Consider the following 9,431-nt stretch of genomic DNA (forward strand, 5'->3'; position numbering starts at 1 on the left):
CCCCAACCCACACATTCCAGGGAGCATTTCTACTGTCACCCCCACTTTGCCTGTGGCTTCTCACAGTTGAGAAAACCTCATGGCCACTTCCCCCTCTCCTACCACCGCCCCCTTCTACCTCCCTGTCCCCAAGCCCCTCCTTCCTCTCAGAAACACCTCCAACAAGATCGTCACCCACAGGGCATTTCCGGCCAGATGCCGGGCCTCGAGTGGAGCCCCCTTCCTGGGTGACACCAGAACGGCAGGAGCCCAAAGAGGCCTCACTAAACGGAGGCAGCGACGCAGGCCAGGTTGAAATGATTGGATTAGTAAGACCTCCAAAAAGCCTTGTTTAATAAACACTGCGATTTAAGCATGGCCGTGAGGCAAATCTGGTGACCATCTCCGTCAGCATCCTGGGCAGTGTCAAGGGAGAACATGTAAGTGTTAGATTTCTCGCTTCTTTAGAACGAGGGCAGCCACAGGCCCAGTCAGCCCTGCGCAGTCCTGGTTTCTCCCTGCTGACCCAGCAATCTGTGCCGTGTAACATCCGCTCTGGATTGTGTATTTTTAACACAGTATTATTCTTAGAATTTTAACTTAAAAAAACTTATTATAGTTAACAATATAATAAAGCTAACTGGTAGTTAGTAAAAATTCTTTCTAAAAAGTCTATGGCCATAGGTTTGGCTCAGTGGGTAGAGCGTCGGCCTGCGGACTGAAGTCCCAGGTTCGATTCCAATCAAGGGCATGTTATCTGGGCTGCAGGCTCAATTCCTGGCTCTGACTGGGGAGCTTGCATGAGGCAACTAATTGATGTGTCTCTCCCACATTGATGTTTCTCTCTCTCTGTCTCTCCCCCTCCTTTCCACTCTCTCTAGAAAACAATGGAAAAATATCGTCAGGTAAGGATTAAACAAAACAAAACAAAACACCTTTCTGATTTTAGTAACTTAGCACCTTTTCACGCTCCAAGGCGCCCCTTTCAACTGTAAACAGGCTCACCCTCTATACAAAAGGTCACCCACGCTCACGCCAGAAGAGCAGTGTTTCAGCCTGCGCAGGTCCTGGACGCCAGGGGAGGTTTAACACTCTGCATAGATAGGGACTCACAGTGTGAGGTGGGTCCCGCGTAACAAAGCTGCCTCAGTAAGTGTGATGTGTGGCCAAAGGAGACGTATTTTGGTAAAATTTTAGCAACTGTAGACCAAGGAAATCTTGGGCGGTTCACACAGTCTAATGGACAGTTATTCTCTTTTGTTTTAAACCGAGCCCTCCCAACATCTCAGAGCTAAAGAAAATCCAGTTTCACTCTCCGATTCCTCAAGCCTGTAGGGCCCACCATGTGTGGGTGGAACCTCGGCCCCCCTTGCCCTGCCCCCTCACTGCTTCCTTAGCTGCTGGAGGCCTGAGAGCCCCTCCTGCAGGCAGTTCCAGGAGCACGCCCGCCCCTTTCCCCTCTGGGATGAGGCCTGGGCTCCCGCCAGCAGTGGGGGTGTCAGTTCCAGCAAGAACACAGGCAGTGCCTTCTGCTGAGAGCGGGGAGGGGAGCTGAGCTCACACCCAGCGCATCTTCCCAAGCGCCGGGCCTGAGGTTAAGCCCAGGAGGACCCACCAGCCACCCCAGTTTTCAGCTCTCCCATCCCCACGGCAGCTCTTCCCTGGGAGCCTGGAGCCAGCAGGCTTTCTTCCCGGGCCTCCGTCTACAGTGGTTGCTGCCCTGTGTGTCCAGGTCACGCCCAGGCCCCCCTCCCGGAAGGCTGCGGGCACAGGCCTCGGCGGCTCACCTGTGGAACACCCAGGTGCTGCACTCGTCGGCCTTGGTGATGTAGTTCTCGGGCAGGAGCCCGGAGCCACCGGTGGTCAGGGAGGTGCCGTAGACCCAGCCCTCGCTGGTGCTGGCCTGCTCCACGGGAGACATGAAGATGAAGTCCCCCGGGACCAGCTCCAGCTCGTCGTCATTCTGGGGGGTGTAGGGGTAGATCACCTGCAAGGTCTGGAGGAGAGAGGGCAGTGAGGCCCCGCCTTGCCCATCGGGCGGCCGGGTCCTGCGTGAACAGGTGCAGGGGGCTCAGTGGGTGCCACGGCCCCAGAGGGGAGCCCCGCGGCAGGGACAGGACAAATGAGCTTTAACAAATAAGAGACAAAGAGGCCACGTTATTTTTAGAAAATAATTCATTTGAGCGTCTCTTCCCTAAGTGCCAACCGAGCCCTATGTGGGTCAGGCAGGCGCCCGAGGACAGTGCTGACTGGAGGTGCCCTTGGAAGATGCCGTCGCCTCCCTGCTCTCCAAGGCGGCTTCTCCGAAAGCAGGTGGCCGCCCGCCACCCGGCACTGCCCTGTGCAGGGGAGGCCGCTGCTCAGGAGACACCAGAGTCGCGAGTCGGGCCCAGCCCAGGCTCCTTGCAGCGTCTTCACAGAGCCGGCCGGAAAGGCTCCGGGCAGCCGCTGGTGGGAGCTGCGATCTGGCACTACCGCCCTGCGCCCTGGCCCGGCCCCGGCCCTGGCGGTGTCTGGGTCGCTGTTCCCAACACTCCAAATCCATGATGAGGTTGTCTGATCTAGACCCTGAGGTTCTAACAATTTTTCATATTTTACAAAATCTAAAAGAAATGTTAAAAGACTATATAAACTTTAAGAAGTCAGTTCTGCTGCTGTTAAAAAAAAAAAACTAGGAAACATATGTAAGTACTGTTAATAAATGGAGTTAAACTGGATGGCCACTGTTTCATCAAACCATGTGGTCTGTTTTTGGATGGATTGCGCGTCTTCATTGTCGAAATCCCTGAATTCTGGTTTCAGCTCTGGCCCTAAATTATTCAGCTTTGGACCTAACCTCTGTGCCTCAGCTTCTCCTTCAGGGATAAGGGCAGTGTTACTCTTCAGAGACGGCCGGGTCTGAGCGCAGTGCAGATTCCCCAAATAGTGGCGCCCGGGTGGTCGACGCCCCCCTGCGCGCTGCCACCTGCCCCAGTGAGCAGCAAGGCTCCTGGCTTTGCCTGCTCCCTTCCTCGCCCCTCGTATAAGGAGCCACAGGGAAGCATTACCTCATGGTTAGCGAAGCGGATGTCCCGAGAGAATATGGCTGCCAGCCAGTCGCACCCCAGCTTGACATCGATGCTCTGGGCCAGCTTCTCCAGGGTGGGCAGGTGGTTGGCCTGGAAGTGGTAAGCCAGGGTCACGTGCAGCTGCTTCTTATGAGGCTCCACGTGCACTTCTGGAAAAGGGGGAGCAGGTGCTGTTAGGCTCACACTGCTAGCAGCGGTGGGGCCGAGGGAGAGCCCAGAATCCTGCTTCCCACGCCCAGGGAGCTGCTGTCAGACTGCAGCCGTGTGGGGCACAGACCCAGACCCGCAGCCTGAGAGGAAAGAGCAATCCTCCTGGTTGCTCCCTTCACGGCAGGAGCAGCCCCAGCACTCAGCTGAGGAAACAGCCCTAAGGGGAGGAACTAATGCATGCAGAAATAAAGAGCAAGAGTCATTATGTGCTATGTGCAAATGTCTCACAGCTATGTTGCCTTTGTTTTGGTGAAATCAAGTCTCTTAGCTTCTGAGTGGCTCTGATGGAGAAATGAAGAAAAACTAATATTTTCAAAGTTTAAAACAGGGATTCTCAACAGCATTTGGGTGAAATAACTCTGTTTGGGCGCTGCCCTGGGCAGAGAGGCCCCGCCTCCTGGAGGCCACAGCAGCACCCATAGTGTGACCACCGGGTGACCACCGGGTGTGACCACCGGGTGTGACCACCGGGTGTGACCACCGGAAACACTCAGGCGTTGCCAGCCGTCCCGTGGGGCAAACGTGCCCTGGTTGGAACCCCGGCTGCTTAACGCAAAGAGACTGCTCCTCTAAGACACCCCAGAGGCAAGCAAAGCCAGCCGCCGCCTCTTCTTCCTCGTTTGTGTCTCTCTCAATGGGCAGCGCAGCTCCTGTCCATACGAGACTCTGAAGAAGCCGCGACCAGAGGGGTTTAGGGCAGCGGTTGGGGCTGGTGGTCCGTGAGACCCGAAAGGCTGGCTACTGCTGCTTAGGGAGTTGAGAAACTAAGAGGCTCGCTCAGACCACACAGAGATGGCGGCGGGAGCTGGGTCCTTGGGTTTTGAGCGCGTTCTCTGTGATACTACGCTGCTTCTCTTTGTTGTGAGCCCGGGAGGCCAGGGCTGTGTCTTGTTCACACTTACTCAGCACATGCCAGGTGTCAGTCCTTGTTAAATGAACAAAGACACATGAATGGATCTCCCTGTGGGGCAACCCTAAATCTACCTGCTGAAGGAATCCGGGGTCCCCCAAACTCTAGAACACCAAGGCGAAGCCCTGAGGCCAGCTACACAGCAGGGTACGCAGTTCTGCAAACCGCCAGCAGGGGGCGGCGCGAGGGCCCAGAAACTGCTTTCCTGGCGTCTCCCCCTCCCGCCAGGAAAGCAGGCCAGGACCTGGCAAGAGGGCTTTGCTCCTGGGTTTTGTGGCCACAACATGAGTTTGGTTTCTGTGGGGATTTCCATGGTGCTGTGGGGTGAACAGGAGCCATTTCCCTAAGAAAGGAGGATGCACATAGGACACCACTGTCCTCTCTACTGGCCATTTCTCTGGAATGTTCAGACCCTGTGACAGGACAGGCGCCCCAAGTCAGGAAGCAGACACTCGTCTAGAAGCAGGGGGTTTGGGGGGCGGGGGGCGCGACTGCAGGCCCCACCTGGGAGAGGGATTCCAGGCTGGACCCCAGGGAGCCCTCCCAGCTCGGGGGCGGGGCCCTCCGGACACTGTGGAGCCCAGCCCTGCTCAGGCCTTTCCAGTGAAGAGGTGCCAGCACAGACCCAGCTGGGCTGGGAAGACACAGCCTCCACCCCAGGTGGCCCAGCCCTGCCCTCCGCACGAGGTGGTGCAGGCAGCTTGGACCCCTCTGGCCCTGCACCCATCCCTCCGGCCAGCTGTGCGCTCAGCCCTCCGTGGGCTGTTGGCCTCCACAGGCGGGTGGCCTCCATGGACGGATGGCCTCCGTGGCCCTCTCTGCTGGGGCTGGGGCGCCCGCCCTGCAGGGATCATCGCCCTGTGAGCTCGTTCCTGCTGCGCGGGGAGCCACCCTCCAGGGATGGCCTCTCTTCTTGGCTCTGCCAGCCCCTGTGCTCAGCCAGGCTCCGGGCTCTGCCAGGAGGAGCCACGTCAGACTGTCACATTCGTGGCGGGGAGCACACTGCAGCTTCCCACTGAGCCCCTGCCGACTGACTCCGCCAGGGGTCCTCAAACTGTTTAAACAGGGGGCCAGTCCACTGTCCCTCAGACCGTTGGACTCCGCTGTCTGGGCGCCCAGACACTGCCTCACCTCACTGTCTGTCTGTCCTGCAGCTCAGGGAGCCCGTCTGCACCTGTGGTCAGAGAGGAGCCCCCCTCCCCCGCCGCCATGCCTGTCGCCTGTCACCATGCGTCCTCAGCATCCCTTTCAGCTAACTTCTTTGGTGGGAAATTGCAGCAGCTTTAAGCTAAGAGCTGCCATGAGAGAGCAGGAGAGATGTGGAAGGGGGACCGTTGGACGGCTTTTGAGGCCTAGGGGCTGCCTAATGGATTCCTAGGTCGAGGGTGGGGCTCAGTGGAGATGGCTGTTCTTGACTCTGAGAGGCTCCACTCTCCTCTGTGCTGTGCTCCCTGGGCCTGGACTGACTGCCCAGGTGGTGCCTGTGTGGGAGGGGGTGGGGGGAGGGAGGAAGGTTCCTAACGCTGAGGTGGCTCCTTGGAGAGCAGGTGTCTGTTCCTTCCGCTTGGTGTCGGGGAGTAGCACTGGGCATCCTCTCGGGAGAGTTAGCAGAACAGCACATGGTGTGGGTGCTCCCGGGAGGGGGTGTGCTCCTGTCCTGCTCGGCCCTTCCCGCAGCCACCTCCCCACCCCATCCCACTTGTCACAGCATCCCCGTCTCTCCCACTCTGAGGGCGCCCGCCTGGCCAGCAGGGCTCACCGGTTTTGGATGCAGCCTCAGCAGCGAAGTCGGCGGCGAACTTCTTGAGGACATCGGCGCTGGCCTCCTCCACGAAGAGCCCGATGAAGTTGGAGGAGGTGTAGAGCTCCAGGGGCAGCGGCACCGAGAACTTGCCCCTCCAGCGGCTGACGGTGGCCTGCAGGGCCTCCCCCAGGGCATCTGCTTTGCTGTCCTCGCACTGGAAGGGAAGAGGGGGCTGCACTCGGGGGCCAGGGCAGCTCAGCTCCGCGGTCCTCAGTCACCTTCCGCCCCGCTGAGGCTGTGACACCACCACACACACACGTACACGCATGCACACACATGCACGCACATGTGCGCACGCACACACGCACACGCACACAAGCATGCACGCACACGCACATACACGCGCACACACACATGCACGCACACACACACATGCACGCACACGCACACCCCGTCTGTGAGGAGGGGAACTGCACACGCCCAATGGCCCAGACCTGGATCACACAGCTCTTACGCCTGTGACTCCAGGTCCCGGCAGGGCTGGGGCTGCCGCTCACCATGAAGAACTGGCAGAGGGTGATGTGGGGGAAGATGTTGTGCGCCTTGTTCTTCCCGCAGATCTGCTTCGACTGCTGCCAGAAGTCGGAGAGCTTCTGGGCCAAGGGGCCCGTGGGGCGCAGGTACAGTACGTACTCCCGGGGCAGCGGGTCATCCAGGAAGGGGTCGCCCACGTGGGAGAAGAGCCTGCGGAGAGAGCGGGCATCCTTGCTGGAGAATGGCGGGGGGCAGGGGAGGGGACCAGACACTCCGCGGGTGGGAAGGGCTTTCCCTCTGCGCTAAGGGTTCACCCCTTGCAGCTCACACTTCACAGCCTCGCCTGTGGGTGCCTGTTCACCACGGCCCCTCGGAAACCTGAAGCCCTCTCCAGGCAGCATTCGCAGGTGAACCCCAACCCTTTCCCAACCCCACAGCCGTTAAACCGGTGCCTCCCAAAGACAAGGGACGCTCGGAGCCGCCCTGGGCTCTGCCCTGGGCAGCGACTTCCTGAAAGGTGGGTAGGTTTTTCCCTCAATTGACTTGCGCAGCCTGCACACAGCTTCTTACATCTGTGGTGGCTGGAGGGTGGCAGCTGTGGGACAGGCTCTCTTGGAAGCACCGCTAAGGAGAAGCACGCCCAGGGCAGCGGGAGGAGGCAATTGGTGGGATGAACGGTCCAGTCACAGGGTCTCCCTCGCCCCACCCCCCAGGTTCACAACCTTGTCATCCGCATACATTTAGAGCTGATCAAGTGTCATTTCCTCATTTAGTTATTTTATACCAACCAGTCACACGCGGCTTGAACGCTTCTTCCTCCAGTGGACGCCAAAGCTTTTTGTCTAGAAGAAGAAATCAAATTTCTGTTGTTAGTGTTTTTAGCCTCCTGTCAGCTGCTCATTGCGGTGGCAGGAGGTGATGTGAAGTAAGGGACTAAAGCCTCTCCGAGGTGGGCAGACACCGGCAGCGGGCTCCCCAAGGGCCACAGCCAGGCGCTGGGACACCGCATGGGCGCTGACCTCCGCGTGGCCAGCACGGCCTGCAGGCAGCCTGAGCCGGGTGGGTGGTCAGCAGGCTCCACACTGGAGTTTTAGTTCTGCTTCCCTGAAGGTTGTCATGTCGTGGGTTTTCCTCCCTCATTCTCATGCACTCACTCTCACTGCCCTAGATCCCTTGCAGAATGTTGTTTATTCGCAGCCCTTGGCAGAGCGTACGAGGAAGTGTGCCAAATGCCCACCAAGGACAGTTATTTGGTTTAATTCAATGCCTCCTTCTGCCCACCTCTCGCGTGACCACCACCAGCCTCAGGTGGACCCGTGATCTCCAACCAGTTCACAGACATCTTTGGGCTCCAGTGTCCAGAGCAGCACTGCTGACCCCCCACTGCTGGAGAGAGGAGGACGGCTGTGGAGCAAGGCCCTTGCGCGCCAGCACACAGCACAGTAGACGCTTCTAAAGTTTCCGTCTGGTCTCCAAGAGCCGAGAGTTCTGGGTTTGTGCCCAGCTCTGCTATTCACCCACCCATTCGTGCACGCATGCTTACAACGCCCATTCAAGAAATCCTTAGTGAATTGCTGTTATCTTATCAACACTGTTCTAGGCTCTAGGAATACAGCGAAACACAACACTTATGTGGCTCCTGCCCTCATGGAGAACTCAGCTGAGCAGGCATGAAAACATTCATCTGTACAGATAATTATTAATTACTACTGTGGTCGGGGCAGTGAAGGAAAGTAGAGGAACATAACATAGGACAGGGAGACCAACCCAGGCGGAACAGTCAGGGGGCAGGGAAGGCTTCAGAGAGGAGGTGACACCTTAAGTGAGACCTGAAGAACACGGACGGATCCCGCTGGGAGGGATGGGGGTTCGCACGGAGCTGTGGTAGCAAAGGACACCAGTGCATCGACTCTTTAGTCAAGTGCTTGACCGGTACCTGGCATGGGAGATGCCAATGAACACTCACTCCCATCCTTTACCCGACACGGATTCCGGGTCCTTGGGAGAGAGGAGCGAGGGGACGGAATGTCCCCTTTTCCCCATTGGCTGCTGAACACAACTCCTCTTTCCTTTTCGTGGCCCCTCTATGGAGCAATGAGAAGAGCTGGTGCTGTGAGAATCATGGGAGATCCGATTGCATGGACCTCAGAGATCATCTGAGACCTGAGTTCTTCCCTCCACACAGGGGAGCTGGGGCAGGAAGGACAGCGACTTGCTGAAGGCAGCCTGGCAAAGGGGACGCCAAGTGCAGGCCAGGCTCCTGCTCTGCTCCACAGGCCAAAGGCGAGCGGAATGCCTGCCTTTCCTGCATGAAAACCTGAGCACAGATACCAAGTGAACAGGGTGAAGAAACGGGCACAGCTAAGAACAGCTCCTAGAAGACACGCCTCCTTTCAGTAAAAAAGTTGTGAAGAAGCAAGGCCAGTGCTCTGGGCCCCTCAGAATTTCTCAGGACAGAAGCTGCTGAGGAAAAGACTGGAAAACAAGTTCCCCTCCTCCCTCCGCCCCATGCCCACACCTGGGTAAGGTGCTTCGTGCTGGCCTGTTGCCAGCCATTTCCTTTACTGTTTACTAGGCCATCCGAGAACATACCTCTTGCCTTTTTTGGATCCAGCAGCCATGTACCCACAGAAGAATGCAAATCAGTCTCTTAGAAGTTAGAATCTACTAGGAATGAAATTAATCAAAAACACCTATTGTTTCAAAAACAACTGAGAAAAGGAAAACTCATTTGTGGTACAATGTGCTATTTATGTAAAAGACCCAATTTTTTTCTATGCCCTTCCCCTGGTGAAATATACCTTACTGAAATGTACTTTTCTTTAAGCACTAGGAGAATTCTCTGGAAATGAAAGGTCTAATTAAGTCATGGTCTCCGTGACTCAAAAAACAAATTTTGGAGGGGGTTCAAAACTATAACTGAGACAGACAATGAAGGGTTTGGGTGATAAGGCAGTGATAAAAGTTTATGGGAATCCAAGTTCTT

General features: G+C 57.0%; 1 protein-coding gene across 1 annotated transcript in view; it reads right to left on the bottom strand.

The window, feature by feature from the left end:
* Positions 1-9,066, bottom strand: part of UBASH3B (ubiquitin associated and SH3 domain containing B) — a 24,080-nt gene extending 15,014 nt beyond the window's left edge. Inside the window, exons 1-6 of the mRNA XM_006767949.2 lie at positions 9,038-9,066; positions 7,234-7,287; positions 6,469-6,655; positions 5,927-6,125; positions 3,027-3,196; positions 1,767-1,975 (exon numbers count right to left, since the gene is read on the bottom strand). Coding sequence (XP_006768012.1) covers positions 1,767-1,975; positions 3,027-3,196; positions 5,927-6,125; positions 6,469-6,655; positions 7,234-7,287; positions 9,038-9,066 — 848 coding nt within the window. The remainder of the gene's footprint in view (positions 1-1,766; positions 1,976-3,026; positions 3,197-5,926; positions 6,126-6,468; positions 6,656-7,233; positions 7,288-9,037) is intronic.
* Between the last annotated feature and the right edge of the window lie 365 nt (positions 9,067-9,431).

Source organism: Myotis davidii, unplaced genomic scaffold (genome assembly GCF_000327345.1).
Source record: "Myotis davidii unplaced genomic scaffold, ASM32734v1 scaffold203, whole genome shotgun sequence".
Classification (NCBI taxonomy): Eukaryota; Metazoa; Chordata; class Mammalia; order Chiroptera; family Vespertilionidae; genus Myotis; species Myotis davidii.